This window comes from Anomaloglossus baeobatrachus, chromosome 7 (assembly GCF_048569485.1).
Source record: "Anomaloglossus baeobatrachus isolate aAnoBae1 chromosome 7, aAnoBae1.hap1, whole genome shotgun sequence".
In the NCBI taxonomy this organism is placed as follows: Eukaryota; Metazoa; Chordata; class Amphibia; order Anura; family Aromobatidae; genus Anomaloglossus; species Anomaloglossus baeobatrachus.
The window spans coordinates 121,516,175-121,543,455 of NC_134359.1; the positions used below are offsets into that span (position 1 = coordinate 121,516,175).

At 45.5% G+C, this 27,281-nt stretch overlaps 1 protein-coding gene across 1 annotated transcript; it reads left to right on the forward strand.

Annotated features, from left to right (window-relative positions):
* Positions 1 to 23,995: 23,995 nt before the first annotated feature.
* On the forward strand, positions 23,996 to 27,021 carry C7H2orf69 (chromosome 7 C2orf69 homolog). Its single transcript, XM_075317645.1, has 2 exons — positions 23,996 to 24,320; positions 25,487 to 27,021. The coding sequence occupies exons 1-2, from the start codon at positions 24,090 to 24,092 to the stop codon at positions 26,285 to 26,287; spliced, it is 1,032 nt and encodes a 343-aa protein (XP_075173760.1). The 5' UTR covers positions 23,996 to 24,089; the 3' UTR covers positions 26,288 to 27,021.
* The last annotated feature ends 260 nt before the right edge of the window (positions 27,022 to 27,281 follow it).

Genomic DNA, 27,281 nt, shown 5'->3' on the forward strand with positions numbered 1-27,281 from the left:
GTGACCTCGTGTCAGCGATGATGTCACCCGCACATGTGCAATGGCTCCAAGATAGGACTTAGTCTCCAGCGCTTGCACATGTGCAGTAGCAAGAAATCCGAACATAGTCTCCAGTGCTCGCACATGTGCAGTAGCAAAAAATCCGAATATAGTCTCCAGTGCAACAGCAACCGTAACAGAGAAGCTGTATGGGAGAGTGATGCGAAAGAAGCCGTTTCTTCAAGCACGCCACAAACAGAGTCGCCTGAGGTATGCAAAAGCACATTTGGACAATCCAGTTACATTTTGGAAGAAGGTCCTGTGGACTGATGAAACAAAGATTGAGTTGTTTGGTCATACAAAAAGGCGTTAATCATGGAGGCAAAAAAACACAGCATTCCAAGAAAAGCACTTGCCACCCACAGTAAAATTTGGTGGATGTTCCATCATGCTTTGGGGCTGTGTGGCCAATGCCGGCACCCGGGCATTCAAACCAGAAATATTACTCAGTCCATCAGTTATTAGATACAGTCATATGAAAAAGTTTGGGCACCCCTATTAATGTTAACCTTTTTTCTTTATAACAATTTGGGTTTTTGCAACAGCTATTTCAGTTTCATATATCTAATAACTGATGGACTGAGTAATATTTCTGGATTGAAATGAGGTTTATTGTACTAACAGAAAATGTGCAATCCGCATTTAAACAAAATTTGACTGGTGCAAAAGTATGGGCACCTCAACATAAAAGTGACATTAATATTTTGTAGATCCTCCTTTTGAAAAAATCACAGCCTCTAGTCGCTTCCTGTAGCTTTTAATGAGTTCCTGGATCCTGGATGAAGGTATATTTGACCATTCCTGTTTACAAAACAATTCCAGTTCAGTTAAGTTTGATGGTCGCCGAGCATGGACAGCACGCTTCAAATCATCCCACAGATTTTAAATGATATTCAGGTCTGGGGACTGGGATGGCCATTCTAGAACATTGTAATTGTTCCTCTGCATAAATGCCTGAGTAGATTTGGAGCGGTGTTTTGGATCATTGTCTTGCTGAAATATCCATCCCCTGCGTAACTTCAACTTCGTCACTGATTCTTGCACATTATTGTCAAGAATCTGCTGATACTGAGTTGAATCCATGCGACCCTCAACTTTAACAAGATTCCCGGTGTAGGGAAATTGGCCACACAGCCCCAAAGCATGATGGAACCTCCACTAAATTTTACTGTGGGTAGCAAGTGCTTTTCTTGGAATGCCGTGTTTTTTTGCCTCCATGCATAATGCCTTTTTGTATGAAACAAAGAACTCAATCTTTGTTTCATCAGTCCACAGGACCTTCCTCCAAAATGTAACTGGCTTGTCCAAATTGGCTTTTGCATACCTCAGGCGACTCTGTTCGTGGCGTGCTTGCAGAAACGGCTTCTTTCGCATCCCTCTCCCATACAGCTTCTCCTTGTGCAACGTGCGCTTTATTGTTGACTGATGCACATTGACACCATCTGCAGCAAGATGGCAAGATGATGCTGAAGGTCTTTGGAGGGGATCTGTGGATTGTTCTTGACTGTTCTCACCATTCTTCTTCTCTGCCTTTCTGATATTTTTTTGGCCTGCCACTTCTGGGCTTAACAAGAACTGTACCTGTGTTCTTCCATTTCCTTACTATGTTCCTCACAGTGGAAACTGACAGTTTAAATCTCTGAGACAACTTTTTGTATCCTTCCCCTGAACAACTATGTTAAATAATCTTTGTTTTCAGATCATTTGAGAGTTGTTTTGAGGAGCCCATGATGCCACTCTTCATAGGAGATTCAAATAGGAGAACAACTTGCAAGTGGCCACCTTAAATACCTTTTCTCATGATTGGATACACCCGCCTATGAAGTTCAAAGCTCAATGAGCTTACAAAACCAATTTAGTGCATTAGTAAGTCAGTAAAAAGTAGTTAGGAGTGTTCAAATCAAGAAATTGATAAGGGTGCCCATACTTTTGCACCGGTCAAATTTTTTTTAAATGCGGATTGCACATTTTCTGTTAGTACAATAAACCTCATTTCAATCCAGAAATATTACTCAGTCAGTATAGTTATTAGATATATGAAACAGAAATAGCTGTTGCAAAAACCCAAATTGTTATAAAAAAAAAAGGTTAACATTAATAGGGGTGCCCAAACTATTTCATATGACTGTATATGAAACTGAAATAGCTGTTGCAAAAACCCAAATTGTTATAAAGAAAAAAGGTTAACATTAATAGGGGTGCCCAAACTTTTTCATATGACTGTAATCCCCAATGTAAGTGCTCAACGTAGAGCTCAGAACAAATGTGAGCCACGCCGTACTACAATCTTTGGGAGACAGAAAAAACAGATCAATAACAGGTAAAGAATTGGCTTTATTAATTTTTTTTATTATTATTAGTATGAGTGCTTAGGTGGCTTTATTTCTCCTGTCAGTATGATTACAGTGTTACCAGATTTATATAGGTTTTTTAGGTTTGGTGACTATCACACTAAAACGCTGTTTTATTAAATAAATGCATCACTGAATTTTGAAGCCTATAGTTTTTTAATTTTTCTGCTGACATAGTCATGTAAGGGCTTGTTTGCGGGATGAGTTGAAATTTTTATTGATACCATTTTTGGGCTACAAAACATTTTTTGATCGCTTTCTATTCCACTTTGTGTGAGGCAAAATCAAAAATAAACAGCAATTCAGGAATTGTTGGGTTTTTTTTTTACGCCATTCATCGTGTCATAAAAACTATAAGACAGCTTTATTCCTCAGGTTAGTAAAAATGCAGTGATACCACATTTATATAGTTTGTTTCATGTTTTGCTGCCTTTACACCATAAAAACAATTTTATGGAAAAAAAATGTTACTGTATATTGAAGGCCATACCTTTTTTATATTTTTCACTGATGGAGCTGTATTGCAGCTTGTTTTGTTGTGTGACAAGATGACATTTTCAGCGGTACCATTTTTATTTATATATGACTATTTTTATCATGTTTTATTGCACTTTTTTGTCAGCTTTCTGATGAAAAGACTAAGGACACAAGCTGCCTGAAACGCGTAGGCTCATGGACTACTTACCTTGTATGGTTTTAAATTGTGCTATTTTTTAATCATTTGGAATAAACCTATATGATGTTTTAATGGACCTTCACTTGGTGGATGCTGGATTACCTTTTCTTCATTTGGACTTACCTGCTCCAGGTAAGTCAGCCTGTTTCGCTGTGGCTTTCTCCAAGGGTGTACATACGCATAATTCATACGCCCATGGAGAAAGCCACGGCGAAACGCGTCAGGGTGTGAATAGGTGAGGCTGTATTTCTATGTAGCACTGTGCAAAAATTTCTTCAGCAGGCATGTTTATTATTGTTATTTGTTACTGGATCTTTTTGGGCTCTATTTAAAGCCCTTTTTGCAGTTATTATGTTATTCCAAACATCCCTTTGCTTATTTAATGCCATCTACTCACAGTCGCCAATGTATTTAAAACCTGTGTCCTTCCTTGTGAATTGATTCATCATCATTTTTTCAATATCATCGTATACAGTTTGTCATTATAAATTAATATTATATTGCTATTGGGATTTATACCCCAAACTGATGGACTGTTGATTATTTATATTATGGTGTCTATTTGATCGATACTTCCTTCACATTTTTTCTGCTGTACTACTTTTTAATATTTTTTAAAAAAATATTTTTAACAATAAAGTTTAGATTTTCTTGCTATGAATTTGTTTGTGTCTCATTTAGGGTAGTGCTTTGTAGGTTTAAATTTTGCCACTGTTTCACTGTCTGGCTACATTTACATTTGAAACTGGCTTTCTTTGTGTGGTGGCCAAATTGTAGGTTAACAAGCACATGTCCCATAAATTCCTGGTACCCTGACCAACACAGTTACTGAGAAGGTCCCCTTAACCACCAATACGTGGACAAGTGCTGATTGCACACTGAGTGATCTTTGTGGAGGTCGGTACTGAGTCGGACCCTGGGATGAGACATGTGCTGCCGACACCTAGGATTGCAGGTCGTAGTTTCTTCAGAGCTTCCCCCAGCACCTACACCGCTTCCTACACCCCCTCCTCCTCATCTCCGAATTGTCACCCACATCAATGGCAAGCTGGAAATACAGCAGCACAACCTTTGTCAATCGGCAACAGGCCCTGCTGAAACTAATTTGTCAAGGTAACAAACAGTACACCGCCATAGAGTTGCTGTAAGGTCTAACAGACCAGACAGATCTTTGGCTCTCGCTGCTAAACCTCCAACCAGGCATAGTTGTATGTGATAATGGCCATAACTTGGTGGCGGCTATGAAGGTTGGCAAGCTCACACACATAACATGCCAGACCCACGTGCTCAACTTAGTGGTTCAGCAGTTTCTGAAAATCTACACAGGTTTGTTTGAGCTACTTGTGAAAGTTCTCCGTATGTGTGACCATTTCCGCAAGTCAGCTACAGCTGTTGCCTGTCTGGCAGTGCTGCAGCAGCGTTTGCAACTGCCAGCTAACTGAGTGGTGTGCAACGCACCCACGTGCTGGAACTCCACATTACGAATGTTGGTAAAGCTTTGTGAGCAGCAGAGGGCAGTAGTTGAATACTAGCTACAACATGTCTATAGGTATTGTGGTCAGCCTTCACATATAAGAACTGACGAGTGGACATAGATGTCTGACATCTGTGAGGTTCTCAAAAACTTTGACAAGACGGCGAGCGGTGATGACACCATAATCAGCATAAACATCCTGCTTCTGTGTCTACTAAAACACTTGCTGCTTACAATTAAAAAGGAAGCTTTGTTTGCGCACCAGGTGAGGATGGAGGAAGAAAGTACACAGCGTGATACCACCTAGCCCAGCCTCATCTCATCTTTTCAGTGCGGATCGGGTGATAATGAGGGGGAGACTGAGGATGAGATGGTTACCTGAGCTACAGAGGGTACTACCTACACCAGCTTCATCCTGTCTGTTCAGTTTGGATGCCCTAAAGAGGAGGAAGAGAGGGAGGGGGAAGAGGAGGTGGAGTGTCATCCTCCTGGTGGGGACAGAGAATTCTTGCCTGTTGGGAGTCTGGCACACATGTGGCTGACCTTCATGTACTGCAGCCTTTTCCGTGACCCTTACATTATACTGATTTTGGACAACACACTGATAATTGTTTCTTCACCCTTCCTGACCCAGGCTACAAAGAGAACTTTCCATCGCTCCTTCCTGCAGTGGAGAGGGCTATTAAAATGGTGCAATACCAGAAGGCCCTAGTTGAATAATTAGTCAAACAATTCCCATCTGACATTGTGGTGGTAGAGGTCATATTTCCTTGAGCAACAAAGGAGGAGAGACGAGGGAGACACACACCAGGTCCAACAGAGACAGGGGAACACTATCAATGGTCTGGGACAGTTTCATGAGACCCTCCCAGCACCTTGGCACTGATGCGTGGGTGTCTTACCACGTCAAAGTGACAGGGCGGATACACCCTTACTTACATAACACTCACTAATATACAAATTAGGTACACTGAATACAGTTTTATGGTAAAACAATAATGTGACAATTTATTAAGATTGCATCAGGATAATGTTCAATTATAGAATAGCAGAAACAATATTACCCTGTTCTATTGATTCAATTAATGTAAATCATACAATCAATGTAACTCATAGTATATAGAGAAATTAAGCATCAATACATTACCATAAGTATTGTAGCATCACTTCTCAACTGGAGGGTTCCTCAGTCTCAGCGAGAAGGAAATACTCTGGTATTATCATCACAGAAGAAGTGCGTCCACTGTACCTTCTGGAATGTCCCTAACTCGCTGAACAGGGCCCCCCTTTTTATACACAGCTCCCACATCCAACACCATCATGGCTGCGCATTATATTTTAGCCAGATCATCAGTTTCTTGCAGTTGTGCAGTATGTTGTTTTTACCAAGTTACATTTTATGATCTCAGCACAAAGCTTCAAGGTTGTTTGTTACTGATTCTAATCTAACAACCCAAGGTTTGTTTGCTATTGATTATAGTCTAACATTTCAAAGTTCTCCGGTATGTTGTTTTCACAAAGTTAACTCCTCATGATCATGGCATAACGCTCTAAGATTGTGGCACATGGACAGCATGACCTCCATAATCACCTATTCTGAAGACTGGATACTTATCTTAACCCAATCACACACTCATACTTGTCTCATTCGTATTACAGTGGGTTACTCTGCTAAAGAGGGAAAAGTTTTGGAAGCTGGTGAAGGAATACTTAGCCAACCATACTAATGTCCTCCGTGATTCCTCTGTGCCTCTGTGCCATACAACTATTGGGTATCCAAGCTGGACATGTGGCATGAACTGTCCCTCTATGTCTTGGAGGTGCTGGCCTGGCCTGCCACTAGTGTTTTGTATGAGAGGGTTTTTAGTGCCGCTGGGGGAATAATACCTGATAGCAACTGAAAATGCTGACAGACTGCCTCTTATCAAAATGAAGAACGCCTGCCTTGGCCCAAACTTATCAACCCCACCGGATGACAGCAGCGGAATATGAAGGCAATTAAAATGCTCCTTTTTTCTGGGGTATTCCCAGGTACCCCTTCCCACCCAAACAAGGGTATACGAATCATAATTTCTTATTTTTCGTGTCCTCCTCCACCACATCAATAGGGTCATCATGCGAGGAGTAAATGTTTTCAGCCCTTGCACCTGGTGCATAGGCTTTAGTAGTTAGTCCCACTCTTTATAATGGGAAAATACATTTTTCTGAGCCCTTCCTCTACATGTCTTCCTAGAGTGTATTTGAGTCCCTCTTTCTAATTTTCGGAAGCCCTTGCATATAGTGCATAGGCTTTACTAGTCTAGGAGTCTCACTAGTCTTACCCGGAAATAATGGAGCCAATTTTAATCTTAATCACCAGGCGAAATTTAGAAATCTGACCAGTGTTATTATTATGAGGTAATAACGCTTGAACGCTTCAACGGATCCCAATGATTCTGAGACGTTTTTTTCATGACATATTGTACTTTATGATAGTGGTAAATTTAGTAGTAGTATTTTAGTAGTAATATTTTTTGTATTTAATTGTGAAACTATTTTGGCAAAAAATTTGAAAATTTAGCAATTTTTAAACTTTCAGTTTTTATGCCGTTAAACCAGAGAGTTATGTCACACAAACTAGTTAATAAATATCAGTTCCCACATGTCTACTTTACATCAGCACAATTTTTTAAACATTTTTTTAGAAGGGTTAAAAGTTTATCAGCAATTTGTCATTTTTCCAACAAAATTTACCAGTTTTTTTAGGGACCACATTATATTTAACGAGACTTGGAAAGGCCTAGGTGACAGAAAATACCCAAAAGTGACACCATTATAAAAACTGCACACCTCACACTACTCAAAACCACATCCAAGAAGTTTTGCTTTAGCCCCAATTTATTCACTTTTATTACAAGAGATAGCATGACAAAGCAGATCTCAGGACTAGAGATGAGCGAACCGGTCGCGGTTCGGCTCAAGGTCGGTTCGCCGAACGGAGCTCCCGTTCGAGTTCGGTTCGTCGAACGTTCGACGAACCGAACTCGAACCAATAGGCTATAATGGGAGGCAGTCACAAACACATAAAAATGCATTATAAATGTACACATACAGTTAATAAACATTGCCATAACACTTACCGGTCCCCGCGATCCCTCCTGCACTCTGTCTCCTGCCGCTATTCCATCCGATGATCGCTGAATCCTCCCGGTGACCGGCACTGCCAGCAGAGATGCAGGACCTGTCGTGACGTCAAAATAGCCATGTGACCAGTCACATGGCTATTATCTCATTGGCTACAGACTGGTCACATGACTATGACGCGTCATGTAGGACCTGCGAGTGCATCTCTCCGGTACACGGTGCACATTTGTGTATAGCCGTGTACCGGCGACATGCTCTAGCACACGGTCGACTCCCCGTTCCATTAGGGACCGGCTGACACAGCCGGTCATTAACGGAGATCACCGTTGCCATAGCAACGCAGTTAGCGGTGACGTCACCGCTAACCGCGGCTCCGGGAGCACCGTTGCTATGGTAACGCGTCTGTCAGCGTTACCGCTGTTACCGCTAGCAGCACTGATCACTCACGGAGTGAAGGCTGCACGCTGCTTCTCGTGCAGCTTTCACGGAGTGAATGCTCCACGGGAAGCAGCGTCTTCCCCCATGCAGCAGTGATGGAGTAGAGCTGCATTTGTTGAACGAGAAAGACAGAAGACCATGGATCGTGGAGGGCTGACAAGGGGTAATAAAGATGGAGTCTCTAATGTGTCTGTGTATTTATTTCTATTAAAGTATTTTTTCTCTGTGTGGTGTCTTTTTTTTTAACCCTTTATTGGAGATTCTTAATGGCCGGGTCAAACGTGCCTGACATTAAGAATCTCTGGCTTAATACTGGCTAGTAAAACAAAGCCAGTATTAACTCATGATTACCCAACAAGCCACCCGGCTCCAGGGCTGTTGGAAGAGTTGGATACAGCGCCAGATGATGGCGCTTCTATGAGAGCGCCATTTTCTGGGACGGCTGCGGACTGAAATTTGCAGCAGAGGCGCCCACAAATCTCGGGCTAACCTGTGCTGCGGATTCCAATCCCCAGCTGCCTAGTTGTACCTGGCTGGACACAAAAATGGACACAAAAATGGGGCGAAGCCCACGTCATTTGTTTTTTAATTATTTCATGAAATAAGTGAAATAATTAAAAAAACGGGCTTCCCTATATTTTTGGTTCCTAGCCGGGTACAAATAGGCAACTGGGGGTTGGAGGCAGCCCGTGGCTTCCTGCTGTACCTGGCTAGCATACAAAAAAATGGCGAAGCCCACGTCATTTTTTTGGTGGGCAAAAAACTTCTGCATACAGTCCTGGATGGAGTATGCTGAGCCTTGTAGTTATGCAGCTGCTGTCTGCTCTTCTCCATACAGACAGACAGCAGCTGCAGAACTACAAGGCTCAGCATACTCCATCCAGGACTGTATGCAGAAGTTTTTTGCCCCCTGAAAAAATTATGTGGGCTTCGCCATATTTTTGTTTGCTAGCCAGGTACAGCAGGCAGGTACGGCTGCCCCCAACCCCCAGTTGCCTATTTGTACCCGGCTGGGAACCAAAAATAAAGGGAAGCCCTTTTTTTATTATTTCATGAATTTCATGAAATAATTAGAAAACAAATGACGTAGGCTTCGCCCCATTTTTGTGTCCAGCCAGGTACAACTAGGCAGCTGGGGATTGGAATGGCAGCTTTACTGTGGTTGGGGATCCAATGTGGAGGTCCCCTCAGGCTCTTTTTTTATAATTATTATATAAATATTAATAATTACACAATAAAAGTAGGGTCCCCCCCAAATTGGATCACCAGCCAAGGTAAAGCGGACAGCTGTGGTCTGGTATTCTCAGGGTGGGAAGGTCCATAGTTATTGGGCCTTCACAGCCTAAAAATAGCAGGCCGCAGGCACCCCAGACGTGGCGCATCCACTAGATGTGCCAATCCTGGCGCTTCACCCCAGCTCATCCCGTGCCCTGGTGCAGTGGCAAACGGGGTAATAAATCGGGTTGATACTAGCTGTAAAGTCACCTGAGCTCAAGCCCAGCAGTTTGTGATGTCATGGCGTCTATTAGATACCCAACATCATAAACTGTCAGTACTAACAAAAAAAAAAAAAATCGACAAAAGAAATTTATTTGAAAAAACAGTCCCCAAAACATTTCCTCTTTCACCAATTTATTGTAAGAAAAAAATAAAGGGGTCCCACGACGACTCTGGACCGTCTAGAATATGGGGGGGAGACACTCAGGGAACGTATCCCCCATTTTCTAGGAGTGTGGACCCTTCATGTGAGGAGTGTGGGTGCAATGAATCTGCACTCACTCTCCCCGGGTCCACAGCAGCAGAGTCCATGTCGTAATGGTTGCTACCAAAGCTGCAATGCCCTGCTCATGAGGTAAGGGCATGCCTAATCAGGAGAACTACTGTAGAGGAAGCTCTGCTCACTGGTATATAGGTGCTCAGAGGTAATAATAGATAAAATTAGTGAGTAACCTCGGCACTCTAAATCTCCCAGACTAAGTCAGTAAGTCACAACGGATAGTAATGCAAAATCACTCTTTATTGGTCCGTATTAAGTAAAAAAAATTTTTCATAAGCATATATGTTTTTGTCCAAAACAAGTTACAAATGACGTTTCGGCCTGAGCCTTCGTCAGATTGGACTTATCTGCATGTAATCATGAAAAATGACAATAATCAGTATCACATAAGAGTGAGAGAACAATAACATAAACTCGAACAATGTAGAGGTACAATTGGGATGCAGCAAAAAAATTGCAACACAGCAAGAAATGAAACACATGATACAAATGTCATAATACAGTACAAGGACAATATAGTAATGACAAATATGGGTCAGAGTAGGCTTAGACAGCTCTGGTACGAAAGAGATGTCAATCATAAAGTAACATGTGCAGTAGGTGTAGAGCTACACTATGCATGGCAGAGCTAATGGGTAGACCGACCATAGAAAAAGAACGGAGAAAAAGTGGAGAAAAAGTGGAGAAAAAAATGGAGAAAGAGTGGAGAAAAAGTGGAGAAAAAGTGGAGAAAAAGTGGAGAAAAAATGGAGAAAAAGTGGAGAAAAAGTGGAGAAAAAGTGGAGAAAAAGTGGAGAAAAAGTGGAGAAGAAGTGGAGAAGAAGTGGAGAAGAAGTGTTTGTTCATGCCAGATGGGAGATAAATAATTTTTTACCGGCGCTGTCATTTACTGTAACGTGATCATCGGTGTACGGTGTATACCTGTGATCACGTGAGCGGGGACCGGAAAAACCGTCCTGAATCATGATCTCCAGGGTCTCAGCTAGCCCTGAAACCCCGGAGATTTTCTGACACCGGGGGGCGTTATTCACTTATTTCTGCCTGCTGTTTATAAACGGCAGATCAGAATAAGGCTACATTAACACGACCGATCCATTTTTGCGGTCTGCAAAAAACAGTCCGTTTTTTTTCACGGGTGCATCCATGTGGCATCCGTTTCCGTTCCGTAGACGGTCCGTATGTCATCTGTTTGTCATCCGTGTGCCTTCCGTTTTTTTGTGTACTGCAAAAAAACTGAAGGAGGGTAAATGCATACATTTACCCAGGATCCATAGCTTCATCCTACATGAGGCGGTCACATGTTCACTCCAGTGCCATTTTCTACTGCTTTTCACAGCGTAGAGCGCTCTGGTGATTTTCTTGTGCTTGTACACTTCATATCAGTCTTTTCTGTCATTATAATGGCAGAAAGACACATAATGTCCCACTCTCCTGCATTTTGTAATTTTGCACCCTTTGGTGCCTTTCATGTGGCACTAAGGGGTGCTTAGCTTTGTATTTAGCCAAAAAAATGAAAAAAAAAATGACGTAGGGTTCCCCCTAGTTTTGTAGCCAGCTAGGGTAAAGCAGACGGCTGCAGCCTGCAGACCACAGCTGGCAACCTCACCTTGGCTGGTAATCTAAAACTGAGGGCACCCCACGCTGTTATTTTAAATTAAATAAATAATTAAAAAAAAACACGTAGGGGTCCCCCCAAAATTGGATCACCAGCCAAGGTAAAGCAGACAGCTGGGGTCTGATATTCTCAGACTAGGGAGGTCCATGGTTATTGGACTCTCCCCAGCCTAAAAATAGCAGGCCGCAGCCGCCCTAGAAGTGGCGCATCCATTAGATGCGCCAATCCTGGTGCTTCGCCCCAGCTCATCCAGCGCCCTGGTGCGGTGGCAAACGGGGTAATATATGGGGTTAATACCAGATGTGTAATGTCACCTGGCATCAAGCCCTGGGGTTGGTGAGGTCAGGCGTCTATCAGATACCCGACATCACCAACCCAGTGAGTAATAAAAAAAAATAGACGACAAACACATTTTTATTTGAAAAAACACTCCCCAAAACATTCCCTCTTTAACCAATTTATTAGAAAGAAAAACAAATCCAGGTCTGGTGTAATCCAAGGGGTTGCCATGACGATCCACACTGTCCCAGTCAATGAAGAGCAGAATGTTCCCCATTGGCTGGGAGAGCAATGCAGTGACCTGAGCTAACATCAATGGGTCAGCCCAGGTCACTGCAGGGCATGACAAGTGCTGCTGTCAGCGAGGTACATTACCTGCGCTGATCTCCTGCACTGCCGACAGCACCTGTCACTGAGTTCAATGACCGCCGCCTTCACAGCCAAGTATCGCGAGAGGCCCGTGACGTCACCGCTAGTCAGTCTCGGGTCGGAAGCGAGAGAAGGTGATGTGACAAGAGGCGGCCATGGAGGACAGTGACAGCGCTGAGGTCGGGATGGCGGGACTTCATCACCGCAGGTAAGCCGAGCGGGACCATGTGTGCAGAGTGTGTGTGCAGAGTGTGTGTGTGTGTGTGTATATGTGTGTGTGTGTGTGTGTGTGTGTATACTTACGTGTGTACATGCCGCGGGCAGGAGGGGGCGGAGCGAGCTGAGAGGGGAAGTGTGGGCTTCCTGCATGTAACTAGGATAAATATCGGGTTACTAACCAAAGCGCTTTGCTTGGATACCCGATGTTTATCTTGGTTACCAGCTTGTGGCAGGCTGCCAGCGATGGCTCCTGCAGACTGTAGCTGTAAAAAGCCCTGCTTTTTGCTGCTAGAACTGTTCTCGAACGTATCTAGAACTATAGAGCTTTAGCAAAAAGCTCGAGTTCTAGTTCGATCTAGAACAGCCCCCAAAATCACTCGAGCCGCGAACTGGAGAACCTCGAACCGCGAACCGCGCTCAACTCTACTCAGGACTTCCAGTTCCAGTGCTGAGATGTGAAGAGGGGGAAGAAGAAGTTCCGTACAGCCCCTGCAATATACAACGATGTTAAGGAGCGACCAGCACCCCAGACTGACATAGAGAGGCTGCACCAACTTACCAGCTGTCAGTGCATGGATAGTTATCTCCTGAGGAGCAGAGGAACTCTGTACAAGCCTGGAGCAGACCAGGGGGAGGAGGGGGTGAGAGGACATAAGATGGCGCCGACAGTGAGGAGGGAGGAGAGGTAGGAGGGGGAGTAGGGAGAGGAACACCAACGGCAGCCGCAGCAGCATGTCGATGCAGGAGGCCAGGATAACAGAAGAACCCAGAGAAATCAGAGCAGTACAGAGACACTGGGACTGAGGGGGAGGGGGTGAGATCAATTACCATAGGCTGGCAAAAGAAGTGGCAGACAATCTGGCTACAGATATTAGGGAGGCACTAGCAGTCTCAGTGAAGGAGGCTATGGTGGTGCTGCAGGAGGATGTGGAACATCATGACATGATGCTGACAGAGGCAGAACAAAGAGTCTCTGATGCCAAAGAGAATCTGACAAGACTGAAGGGCAGATTTAAGGAGCTAGACACTAATGCTCAGCTCATGAAGGATAAAATAGACGACATTGAAAATAGGTCTAGGAGAAATAACCTAAGGATGGTGGGCCTGCCTGAGTCAGTGACAGCAAGATATTTGGACTCATTCTGTGAACACGAATTACCCTAGGCCCTAGGTCTATCCCACAGCTGCCGAGTATAAAGAGCGCACAGAGTGGGACCCATGAGGGAGCAGTGAGAAGGACACAGTAATAATAACAATACCTCCAGGCAAAGTGAAATATCCAGAGCAAGACAGGTTATTATTAAATACCTGGAATACAAAGATAAAGAAGAAATCCTACGGGCCCTCAGGAACAGGAGACAGACCCTATGCATTCAGGGACACAAGATTCTACTATTTGGCAACTATACGGCAGAAGTCACAAGAAAAAGAAAATAATTTAGCCAGATCTGCCCTGCCCTCTATCACATAAACATTAAATTTCAGCTTTTATACCCAGCAATACTAAGAGTAAAGGGGGCTTTACACGCTGCGACATCGCTAACAATATATCATCGGGGTCACGGTGTTTGTGACCCTGCGTCGTTAGCGATGTCGCAGCGTGTGACAGGCTGGAGTGACCTAAAACGATCGCAAGGTCGTTTAATTACAAAAAATTGTTGTCAGGCAAGTAGCGATGTTGTTCCTCGTTCCTGCGGCATCACACATCGCTATGTGTGACACCGCAGGAGCGACAAACATCTCCTTACCTCCGTCCCGCCGGCAATGAGGAAAGAAGGAGGTGGGCGGGATATTCGGCCCGCTCATCTCCGCCCCTCCGCTACTATTGGCCGGCCGCTTAGTGACGCCGCAGTGACGTCGCTATGACGCCGAACACACCTCGCCCTAGAAGGAGGGATTGTTCGGCGGTCATAGCGACGTCGCTGACAAGGCATGTGCGTGTGACACTGCCATAGCGATAATGTTCGCTACGGCAGCGACCACCACATATTGCACGTACGACGGGGGCGGGTGCTATCGCTCATGACATCGTTAGCTATAGCTAGCGATGTCGTAGCGTGTAAAGCGGCCTTAAGAGGAGGAGATGGGGTCACAAAGACTTTCCGGGATCCTTCGGAAGTGGAGAAGGGGATACTGCAGGAGGGGACTGCACGGTGACAGGACAGAAATGGAAAATAAGGGACTTCCACTGATCGGAAATATGCAGATCCTGTAAACATAACATCTGCAGGTAGACCCGATCACGAACCAGAGTGGAGTCAAGTGGGAAACAGACCAGCCAGTCCAAAGGCAAAGCGACAGGTGTCAACTTCAGCTGGGAAAAGAGGAAGAAGAGGCAGCAGCTCATAAACAAGCAAGACAAGAAGAAGACTTAATTTGGGACTGCTGAAAGGAGCATGTACTGTATATCACCAGCTCATGTGGCAGCCGCAATAAATGATTATATGTGTGCAGTTTTGTTATAAACCACCAGATGGCAGTACACTCCTTGATAAAGCGAGCCATGGGAAATGTGCACTGGGGAGAAAGCTGGGCGATCTAATCTAGACTATGAGAAAATATTGATTACTCTTTTATCCACTACAGTTGTGGTTATATTTTGTATAACGAGTATACTGTTTACTTATTTCACCAGTTTTTATAGGCAGCAATATTTTTTGATAGCCATTTAGCATATCTAAGGTAAGACTGCTTTCACATTTGTGTTGTTTTGCATCCGTCACAATCAGTTCTGTGAGTGATGCAACGGATGCATTGCAGATAGTGGCACAAGTGATGTGACTGATGCTGCAAAACAACGATCCATTGTTTGTGGGTTTTTTTACTGTTTTACCAGCGGCCGGCTATTGTGAACGATCAGCTGATCTCCCAGCTGCCAGGCGATCAGCTGATCATTCACAAAAGTCGGCTGCCGGGCGATCAGCTGATCGTTCACAAAAGCCGGCCGCTGGGCGATCAGCTGATCGTTTGGCCGCTGAGAGAGAGACATTGATTTTAATGATTAAACATGAGCTGAGCATGCGCAATGAAAAAAAAGGATTCCGCCGCTCAAAAAGCGCTACATGCTGCGTTCCTGCCGCCCGACGGTCAGTCGTTCCATGACTGATCCGTCACACGGCGGATGCAACGCAAGGCCATCAGTCGCAATCCGTCGTCCATGCAAGTCTATGGTGAAAAAATGGATTTTGCAGGATACCTTAATTCCTCAAGGCGACGGATTGCAATTGATGCAACGCAATGCGTGTGAAAGCAGCCTAACTATGCACTTACAACTTACAGTGGAACCTCGCTTAATGAGTAACCCACTTAACAAGAATTTCGCTTAACAAGCAAAGCTTTCTGTAAATTTGTAACTCGGTTTACGAGAAAGCTTTGCTGTACGAGCGAAATCCTCACTGCACACACTTCTGGTTCCGTATATCCACCGCGCACTGACCCGCTCTTACAGTCCACACAAACGTACACAAGCACGCACAAACACGCACAAACAAATACGCACGCACACACATACAGTATTATGCTCACCTTACCTTCTGTTCCATCGCCGGCCTCATGGTTCTTGTAGAACTACAAGACCCAGGAGGCCGGCGATGGAATGGAAGGTAAGGTGAGCATAATATGTGTACCTTCCGTTTCATCGCCGGCCTCCTGGGTCCTGCAGATCGCCGCTCCAGGCTGTGTATCCGCAACCAACGCGACGAGGAAGTAACTTCGGCTGTCACCGCTACTCAAAGGCAGCACGCTGGCCAATCAGACGCTAGCGGGTCCTGCCTTTGACGTCAGCGCTCTGGCAGCGGAAGTTCCGCCCTCGTCGCGATGGTAACCCGATACACAGCCCTTACTAGCGAACAGCAAGTCCCAGGAGACCGACGATGGAACGGAAGGTAAGGTGAGCATAATATGTGTGTGTGCGTGCGTGCATGCGTGTGTTTGTGCGTGTTTGTACGTGTGTGGAATGGCAGAATAGAGGACCGGGATGGGGCATTTAACAAGTTGTGGAACGAATTGTCTGCATTGCAATGATTTCCTATGGGAAATCTTGCTCTGCTGAACGAGTAACTTGGTTAACAAGCACAGTCCCAGAACGGATTGTTCTCGTTAACCAAGGTTCCACTGTATTGTTTCTCTGCTGCTAAAGAGTGTGCAATACTGCTATCTGGTGGTTATAACAAAACTGCACACATATCATTTCCTGCATCTGCCACAATAAGCTGGTGAATGGTGATATACATGCACATGACTGTTACCGATTTATAGATCAAACAGCTGGTTATTATATGAATTGGGTTTGTTTTGTGTAATTAATTTCATTACGTGTTAAGGGCAAAGTAAATTTTGTATTTTATGCAGAAGCCAAATTTTACAATTCTGACCAGTGCCACTTTATGATGTTATAACTCTGGAACGCTTCAGCGGATCCCAGTGATTCTGACATTGTTTTTTCATGACATATTGTATTTCATATTAGTGGTAAATTTACGATATTTTTTGCTTTTATTTGTGAAACAAATCAGAAATTTGATGAAAATTTTTAAAATTTAGCAATTTTCAAACTTTTATTTTTTTATGCCCTTAAACGAGAGAATTATGTCACAAAATACTTACTAAATAACAATTCCCATGTGTCTACTTTACATCAGCACAATTTTTTAAACAACATTTTTTTGGGGTTAGGAAGTTAGAAGGGTTCAAAGTTCATCAGCAATTTCCCATTTTTTCAACAAAATTTACAAAACCTCAAAATGTGTTACCCAATTTCTTCTGAGCGCGCTGATACCCCACATGTGGTCTGAAACCTTTGTTTGGATAAATGGGACGGCAACATGACATTTTTTTGTAGTGCAATACATTGTTTGAGTCTGTTTATCGAATACTATGAACATTTGTACTACTGCTCGTTCGTCTCTATATTTCTGCCTTTTTTTTTTATTTGTTGTCAACTTTATATTACCATGTCTGTACAACATATCATTTAATTTCATGTATGTTTTTCTTTATTTTCTTTAATTTCTCTTTTGTAGTTGAAGAAGGTCTGTTGTAAAGACCAAAACGTCACAATATTTTCTACAAAATAAAAAACCTTTTATTCTTCATACTCTATACAGGAGTGCCAGATTTCTGTTTATTTTATTAAAAGGTACCTATACAGCAGAAACCCCCCACAAGTAACCCCAGTTTGGAAACTAAACTCCACAAGGATCTTATTCAGGGGTATTGTGAGCAGCAAATTTCTCACTTTTAGGCTATGTACCCACGATTCAGCAACACTAAGTCTGTGGAGATGTGAGTGTTGTCCATGGAAGAACACAGCTGCCCGAGACCACGACCAAGGTGTGAACGTTAGCTCTACTCTCCCCGCAGAGAACACTCTTGTCTCCGAAGTATAAATTGCCATTCTGCAGTGCCGGATGTCAGTTTATATTGTAGAAAAAATAAGCACAGTGGGCAGGAGATTTCTAAAAAAAAAACCTTCCACTGTGCTTATACTGTACAATGCAGCATTTTGGATGCAGCAAAAATAATGCATCCAAAATGCTGCAAACCCTAATCAGGGGCACACAGCCTTAATAGCTAGGATAGGCTAGCTTCACATTAGCATTTTTTTGCCTTAAGGCAAAAAAACGCAAACTGCATGTCACTGGATCCTTTTTTTTTTGAAGAATAACGCATGCCACCGCAAGTGACCTGAACGTTTTTTAACTGGATCCGTCTACCGGATCCAGCATAAAAACGGAGCGATCACTTGCGTTTGCATGCGTTTGGGTGCTGTTTTTTTGCTTAGTTTTGACGGATCCATTTTTATTCTCAGCAGCTATGTCATCTGCCATTAAGGTCTGCTACATGACCGTTGACAGCAGACACAGACAGAGCCATGTAGCAGAGCTGAATGGCCGCTGACAACAGACACAGACAGAGCTGTGGGATCAGAATGAAGTCGGATGAACTTCACCCGACTTCATTGTCATCCCGCGGCTCTGCCTGTGTGTCATGGGCTGATTTTCGGTCACCGGTGAAGGTTTCCCCTGAGTGACTGAAGTGATCTGCGCTATCAGCGGTGCCGTCACGGAGGTTACCTGCGGCCACAGCTGAAGTTCTCCACCTGAGATCTGTAGCCGCGGGTAACCTGAGTGATGTCACCGCTGACAGCGTGACTCACTTCAGTTGCTGTGGGGAGCTCATAGACAACGGTCGTGGTATGTGACCGCTCTGTTAGCTTCTGATAAAGCAGAGCTGGATGCGACGTGGGACCTATGTGGATTACGTCGGACCAGGAGGGGTATTTGGGGACTTGAATAAAGTGGTGGAAGAGGGTGGGTTTTTTTTGTCATTTATTTCAAATAAAGGATTTTTGGGTGTATGTCTTTATTTTCTTTAACTTACAGGTTAATCATGGAAGGTATCTAGGGTAGACGCTTGCCATGATTAACTCCTTATTACCTCGATTGCCACCGCACCAGGGCAATTCGGGATGAGCCGGGTAGAGTCCCGGGACTGTCGCATATAATGGATGCGGCAATTCCGGGCAGCTGCTGGCTGACATTTTTAGGCTGGGGGGTTCCCCATAAAGTGGAGCTCCCCATCCTGAGAATACCAGCCTTCAGCCGTGTGGCTTTACCCTGGCTGGTATAAAAATTGGAGGGGACCGCACGTCGTTTTTTTATAATTATTTATTTATTTTACTGCAAGATATAGCCCCGCCCTCCGGGGGCTGTGATTGGTTGCAGTGAGACAGCTGTCACTCAGCGTGGTGGCGTGTCTGACTGCAACCAATCATAGGCGCCGGTGGGCGGGGAAATCAGGGAATACGAGATTGAATAATGGGCGGCCGGCATTTTTAAATCAGAAGCCACCAGGAGAGTGTCACAGCTGTGCAGCGCCGCGCAGGTGATCAGTGAGTGGGTGAGAGTGAGTGAATGAGTCAGTGATACTCACTCACTCACACTCATTCTCACACTACCTATGTGTGATCTCGACAGATCGCATCTGTGATCTGGCGTGTCACATCGCTAACGAGATCGCTAGCGATGTCGCAGTGTGTAAAGCACCCTTTGAGTGTGAGAGTGTGTGTGTGAGTGAGTGTCACTGACTCATTCACTCACTCTCACCCACTCACCGATCACCTGCGCGGCGCTGAACGGCTGTGACACTCTTCTGGCGGCTTCTGATTTAAAAATGCCAGCCGCCCATTATTCAATCTAGTATTCACTGCTTTCCCCGCCCACCGGCGCCTATGATTGGTTGCAGTCAGACACGCCACCACTCTGAGTGACAGCTGTCTCACTGCAACCAATCACAGCCCCCCGGTGAGCGGGGCTATATCTTGCAGTAAAATAAATAATTATAAAAAAAACGATGTGCGGTCCCCCCCCCCAATTTTTATACCAGCCAGGGTAAAGCCACACAGCTGAAGGCTGGTATTCTCAGGATGGGGAGCTCTACGTTATGGGGAGCCCCCCAGCCTAAAAATGTCAGCCAGCAGCCACCCGGAATTGCCGCATCCATTATATGCGACAGTCCCGGGACTCTACCCGGCTCATCCCGAATTGCCCTGGTGCGGTGGCAATCGAGGTAATAAGGGGTTAATCATGGCAGGCGTCTATGAGACACCCCCAATGATTAACCTGTAAGTGAAAGTAAATAAACACATACACCCGAAAAAATACTTTATTTGGAATAAAAAACAAAAAAAACAACCTATTTAACCATTTTATTAAAAATCCCCAAATACACCTCCAGGTCCGACGTAATCCACAGAGATCCCGCGACGCTATCAGCTCTGCTACATGAAGCTGACAGGAGTGGCAGTAGAACACCAGCTCCATGCAGCAACTGAAGGGAGTCGCGCTGACAGCGGGGACATCACTGAGGTAGTCTCTGTGTGTGTGCAGTAGTGCCTGCGTGTGCGGTGATGCTGGGGGCTGTAGTGCCGGTGTTTGTACGGAGAGAAGAGAAGAGAATGAGAAGAAAATGAGAAGAGAAGACAATGAGAAGAGAAGAGAATGAGAAGAGAAGACATTGAGAAGAGAAGAGAATGAGAAGAGAAGACAATGAGAAGAGAATGAGAATGCTTCAGGCTATGTTTTGTACGGCAAAAAGTATCCTTCTAGCCGCATACTACCGCAAATTTGAAAACTAGATCCGTCACCCATTGAAAAACATTGAAGCTAGTGCTGCAATGTACAGGATCCGGTGAGCTGCAGTTTTATGTCCAAGGGAAAAAACGCTGCATGTTGCGTTTTGGAAACATGGTAGAAAACTGCATCTCACAGGATCCAGACAATGTTGCATCCAAACGGATGCAAACGCATGTTACCGCAGGTCCATTGACATTGCATTGTGCTGTCAACAGATCCGGCAACATGCTCTTTCAGTTTTTCTGCCGACCGGCAGATGAACGCTAATGTGAAGCTAGCCATAAACAGACAGATGTAAAACACATATATAATGTCCCAACCCTCTGCATATTCTGAGCTAGCACCCTTTAGTGACTTTCATTTAGTATTTTATTTAGGCAAATAAATAAAAAAGTGCCCCCCCATTTTTGATAGCCAGCTAGGGTAAAGCAGATGGCTGCAACCCGGGCTGTGGAGTCGGTAAGCCAAACCTTCGACTCCGACTCCTCAAATTCTCTTGCACCGGCTCCGGCTCCGGCTCCGACTCCGACTCCTACATATATTGCTTATAGTTAGGTGAAAAATTTATTGTAGTACATGAATATGTGTAAGTGAACATCAGGCATTTAATAATTTTTATGATACAATAATCAAGATATTTGGATAGAACATAAAATATATTTATTGGAATACAACTTTAGAACACAAAAAACTGTAATAAATTGTAAATATGTAATACACTATGTAATATACAGTAGATTACATATATATCTTGTGTGTGTATATACACTGTATATATATATATATATATATATATATATATATATATATATATATATTACATATTTACAATTTATTAGTTTTTGTGTTCTAAAGTTGTATTCCAATAAATATTTTATGTTCTATCCAATTATCTTGATTATTGTATCATGAAAACAATTAAATGTCTGATGTTCACATTGTACTACAATAAGTTTTTCACTTAAATATAAGCATTATACTAAATGTTATTATTTAGTAAAATATTCAGCACATTCTGCATTGCACTCCTGTCCCCAATTTATTATATATTTTAGGAGTCGGAGTCGGTGCATTTTATACCGACTCCGACTCCACCAAAATGAGCTCCGACTCCGACTCCACGACTCCGACTCCACAGCCCTGGCTGCAACTGTCATTTTCTCCTTGGCTGGTGATCCAAAACAGAGGGCACCCCAGGATGTTTTTTTTATATTTATAAATAATTTAAAAAAAAAAACACGTGGGGTCCCACCAAATTGGATCACTAGCCAAGGTGAAGCTGACAACTGGGGGTTGGTATTGTCAGGGTGGGAAGGTCCATGGTTATTGGCCCTTCCCAGCCTAAAAATAGCAGGCCGCAGCTGGCTGACCCAGACGTGGCTCATCTATTAGATGCACCAATCCTGGTGCTTCGCCCTGACTCATCTCCTTGCCCTGGTGCGGTTGCAAACAGGGTAATATAAGGGGTTGATACCAGCTGTAACATCACCTGGCACTAAGCCCAAAGGTCAGTGATTTTACAGTGTCTATCATATACCCAACATAACTAACCAAGTCAGTATTAAAAAAAATAGAAGACAAAAACATTTTTACGTGAAAAAAAAAAACACTCCCCAACACATTTCCACTTTCACCAATTTATTGAATAAAAAATATCCGGTCTGCTATAATCCATTTTGGAGGTCCCACAACGACTCTGTGTTTCAGGATATGGGGGGCCATGCTCAGGTAACGTATCCACCATTTTCTGGAAGTGCAAACACTCCATGTGAGGAGTGTGGGTGCAGTGACCTGTGAATACTGCACTCACACTCCCTGGGTCCAACCGAGGGCAGTGTGAGCTGCAGTAACATCACTGCGCACAGGCAGCCGGCTGAGAGCCGCTCTGCGCATGCGGATGGCACTTCTTCTGAAGACAAGGAGGAGGGGTCACGGGGGATCAACGCTGCAGGAGGTACTGAGGGACTGGAGGAGACAGGGGGTGACCTGGGAGGATCTATGTCATCTAACATGACAGATGGCACAGCAATAAGAGGAGGAGGATGAACGCAGCGGGCACACAACTCATGCAGCGACCATTTTAATTATAGGGAGGGTGAAGGGGAACGGGACCGGGGGAGGCCAGTAGACGTCTGCCACACCGGGGCATGACATTTAACTCCCATCTGACGTGTGATCATGCCAGATGGGAGATTAATTATTTTTTTACTGGCGCAGCATTAACTTTCACATGGTCACTGCTATACAGTTTATAATGGTGATCATGGGACTGGAAAAACCGACCCCGATTGTGATCTCCAGGGTCTCAGCTGCCCTAGGTGGCTGAAATCCTGGAGATTTCCCGATGCTGGGGGCGCTATACACTTTTTTTTGTTAAAAAGCAGGCCCTGAGGAATAAGTACCCTTATCTGCTGCCATTAAAAGGCGTACCAGCAGTCGTTAAGGGGTTAATAAAATTGATGTTTTACACTTGAGTGAGAATGGCTCCTGGGTCTCCTGATTATCAGTATAGTGGTGGAGTTGCAGCACTTGGAGGGCCGTTTTGCCATGGATTAAACAATGCAAAACATTAGTGCATGCCCTCATCATCTCCCGCCTCGACTACTGCAACCTCCTGCTCTCTGGCCTCCCTTCCAACACTCTTGCACCCCTCCAATCTATCCTAAACTCTGCGGCCCGCTTAATCCACCTCTCCCCTCGCTAGTCCCCAGCCTCGCCACTCTGCCAATCCCTTCACTGGCTTCCCATCACCCAACGACTCCAGTTCAAAACATTAACAATGACATACAAAGCCATGCACAACCTGTCTCCTCCCTACATCTGTGACCTAGTCTCCCGGTACCTACCTGCACGCAACCTCAGATCCTCACAAGATCTCCTTCTCAGCTCCTCTCTTATCTCCTCTTCCCACAATCGTGTACAAGATTTCTCCCGTGCCTCCCCCATACTCTGGAATGCTCTACCTCAGCACATCAGACTCTCACCTACCGTGGAAAGCTTCAAGAGGAACCTCAAGACCTACTTCTTCCGACAAGCCTACAACCTACAATAGCCCTCAGTCCAGTACACCACTGTGCAACCAGCTCTGTCCTCACCTATTGTACCATCACCCATTCCCTGTAGACTGAGGCGATATAATAATAATAATTTGTGCACTGTATAGCTGGGGATCAGCACGGGCCGTCCAGCCATCAGTGCGCCATATCTACAGACACCACAGTCCTGTGAGACGGGAGCCTGTCCGGTAAGAGATTAGCTGCTCAGTAACACCACAGAGGACACAGGACAATGCACGGCCCCGCTTCTCGGGCTCTTCTGTGCCCCGGGCCCTGGCTCTCCTGACACATGATCTGGTGCTGTGCTTCTCTCCGCACTGTCCGAAGCCTGAGCCTCTGCCGCTCTATCCCGGCCCCTCCTGCCGACTCTACTCCCGCCCATCACGTGACTGATCACATGATCCTGACCTGCAGCAGTGTCTCCAGAACAATGCCCGGCCCTCCCATCGATCACGTGACTGACCAGCTGACCGAGGAAGCTCCCTTATCCTTGGACGTGGCCTTATCGTTCCTTAGTAACCATAGCAACCGCAGCCCCATGCGCACGTTACGTACAGGGCTGCGCTCCGCTCGCCGTCTGGTGCGCGCTGTGGCCGGAGTGCTCAGCATGTGTGCGGGGGTGAGCGCCGGGCGGGAGCCACACGCCTGGTTCAGACTCCCGAATGTACCGGGGACCGAACCGGCGAAGTGTAACGACGTGCTGGTGTGTCCGCCCCGGAGCGGAGCCCAGCGGCCGCATCATGTCGTCTATTTCCCGGGAGACGTGCAGGCAAGTGTCGGTGCGATGCGTGATGGCTGAGGACGGGGAGCCGGAGGTCACTGACCAGGAGGGGTACTGCGCCGCCTCCCCGCCCGCTCCAGTAATGCAGGCAGTCAGTATGGGGGGAGCTGGCCCGAGACTGGCCGGTGTGGCCACGGGGTGTGACTCCGGACTGGCCGGTGTGGCCACGGGGTGTGACTGCGGACTGGCCGGTGTGGCCACGGGGTGTGACTCCGGACTGGCCGGTGTGGCCACGGGGTGTGACTCCGGACTGGCCGGTGTGGCCACGGGGTGTGACTCCGGACTGGCCGGTGTGGCCACGGGGTGTGACTCCGGACTGGCCGGTGTGGCCACGGGGTGTGACTCCGGACTGGCCGGTGTGGCCACGGGGTGTGACTCCGGACTGGCCGGTGTGGCCACGGGGTGTGAGCCGTGACTCCGGACTGGCCGGTGTGGCCACGGGGTGTGAGCCCCCCCCCCCGACTGGCCGGTGTGGCCACGGGGTGTGAGCCCCCCTCCCCCCCCGACTGGCCGGTGTGGCCACGGGGTGTGAGCCCCCCCCCCGGTGTGGCCACGGGGTGTGAGCCCCCCCCCCCCCCCCCGGTGTGGCCACGGGGTGTGAACCCCCCCCAGAATGCCCAGTATGGCCACGGAATATGCCCCATATACAGTATATTTCTGGTGGATGCAGTGTGTTTTGTGCCTCCTTGCTCCCCACACAGTCACTTGGCTGAAGGGGAAGATTTACGGCTTTATCACCTGACTATATATATGGCTGCCGTACTGTTGTGTTTCTATTAGAGCCACAAATCCAGACTGAATTGCAACTCTTGTGACTCAAATTAACCATCCTATTTGCCTGTGTTGCTGTAAGCCTGGGGCAGGAGACCTGCGATCCGTTGATAAAATGCAGCCATAATCTAGATGATAAATACAATGGCGGTACAGTTGTCTGAAGTAACAGATGAGAAGCGTATATATATCCCTGTGTAGTATACTGTGTGGGAGGTGGGTGCAGAATACGGCAGTAATACTTTTATGAAGTTAGAAGCAATGTTATAGACCCAGCGTCGTAGTTGCTAACACAGACCTTTCTCTGGTCCAACATGTATATTCGGAAACCTCCCTAACATATATCTTTTCCTTTGTGACCCATATTTGCTTTACACTTACAGAATTACCGGGACATTATGGCAAAGCATTCGGAGAATTATCGGTGGAAGTGCTGGAGCCTTGAAGACATTTCCGCCATCCTTTCTGAAAGGTTTCCCGCCAGCTACATCTGGATAGTAAAGCCGTCCCGCATGCACCTGCACAAATTCAGCTGCTACGACAACTTTGTGTCCAGTAATATGTTTGGAGCTCCAAAGCACAGTCCAGATCTGGGGGCATTTAGACAGCTTCATACGCTGCTTGTCAATGCTTTCACAATGGCGCAAAATGCATTTCTCTTGGAAAGTAACAAGTATATTATTAACAGAGCCTACAGTCATTCCGAATATTCCACCAATGGATGCCATTCTGAAGAAGGGGACGCCAAGGACCCCACCGGTTACCTCGGTCACCCATCTGTAAAGGGCTCCCTGTCGTTTACTGTGATTGGTTTCAGCAAAGGCTGTGTCGTATTGAATCAACTCCTTTATGAAATGCAAGAAGCCAGAAAAGATCATGAAATCAATTCTTTTCTCGCCAACATTGAATCTATGTATTGGTTGGATGGAGGGCATTCTGGAGGCAGTAACACATGGGTCACCTGCCCTGACATATTAAAAGTATTTGCTCAGACGGGGATTGCAGTGCACACTCACGTCACGCCATATCAAGTCAATGACTCCATGCGTTCCTGGATTGGAGAGGAGCAGAGGAAGTTCACAGAGCTTCTTAAAGGGTATAATGTAATGGTTGATGATCACTTACATTTTGCATTTGAGACACCTTCATTAGATAACCATTTCCGTGTCCAAGAAGTCTTCTGAACATATTTAGATGCAGAGGATAGTGATGGCTGTGCTTCCAGCAATGTGATCTCAATTCTTTGACTTTCTTTGATCTGCACATCACATGAAGTGGTCTTCTCTGTATGCAGGCGATAAGCCATGTCTGCTGCATGCCCCATTAGTGGCACTGTAATCCCCTCACTGCCAAAATAAACGGTGCAAAGTGGATCCTTAGGCCTTGTGCGCACACTACTTTTTTTTTTTTTTTTCTTTTTTTTGGTGCAGTTTGTGGTCCTTAACTGCATGTATGAACTTCCCCAGCAAAGTCTATAAGAAATCCGAAAGGCTGTGCGCATGTTGCTTCTTTTTTGCCTGCAGTTTTCGTTGCAGAAAAAAGGAAGCCGCATGTCACTTTTCTGCGGTTTTCCCTGCGTTTTGCCATTGACAATGTTAAAAAAATAAAAAAAAATGCAGGAGTGACAACACTGCACGAACGCATGCGTTTGTGATGCATTTGTTTGTTTTTTGGCCAGAGGTGCATTTTTTGCTGGAGAAACAAAACTGCAGTGTGCGCACATACCCTTACCAAGGCTTTTAACAGTGAAGGAACACTGCTGTCATAAATTATCACCAGAATGTACTGTTTGGGGAACGCACAACTGGATTACATAGTAAAAATACTGGTTATTCATGTTGGTATCATGCCATTTTCTGTAAGGACAGCTTACCAGAGGTAATGGTAATAAATGCATGTAAAGGCTCATCATCCTAAACAGGTTTTAAGCTTATCTACTTCCATAATCACCAGTTTTCTGTTCTCGTAGACCGTCATGCAACGCGGCACTGTCAGTTGCGCAGGTGCAGCTCGATCTGCCCCTGTGCAACTGACATAAACGTCACCCGTAGCTCCACACGCGGCTCCGCCACCCCCGCACATTACATTACAGCTGCGGCTCCGCCACCCCCGCACATTACATTACAGCTGCGGCTCCGCCACCCCCGCACATTACATTACAGCTGCGGCTCCGCCACC

Bases quoted from the DNA above. Each gene is read 5' to 3' on its own strand.
- C7H2orf69 (XM_075317645.1), top strand. From the start codon at position 24,090: ATGCGCACGTTACGTACAGGGCTGCGCTCCGCTCGCCGTCTGGTGCGC. The intron at 24,321-25,486 runs GCAAGTGTCGGT...TTACACTTACAG, and splicing joins ATTTCCCGGGAGACGTGCAG to AATTACCGGGACATTATGGC.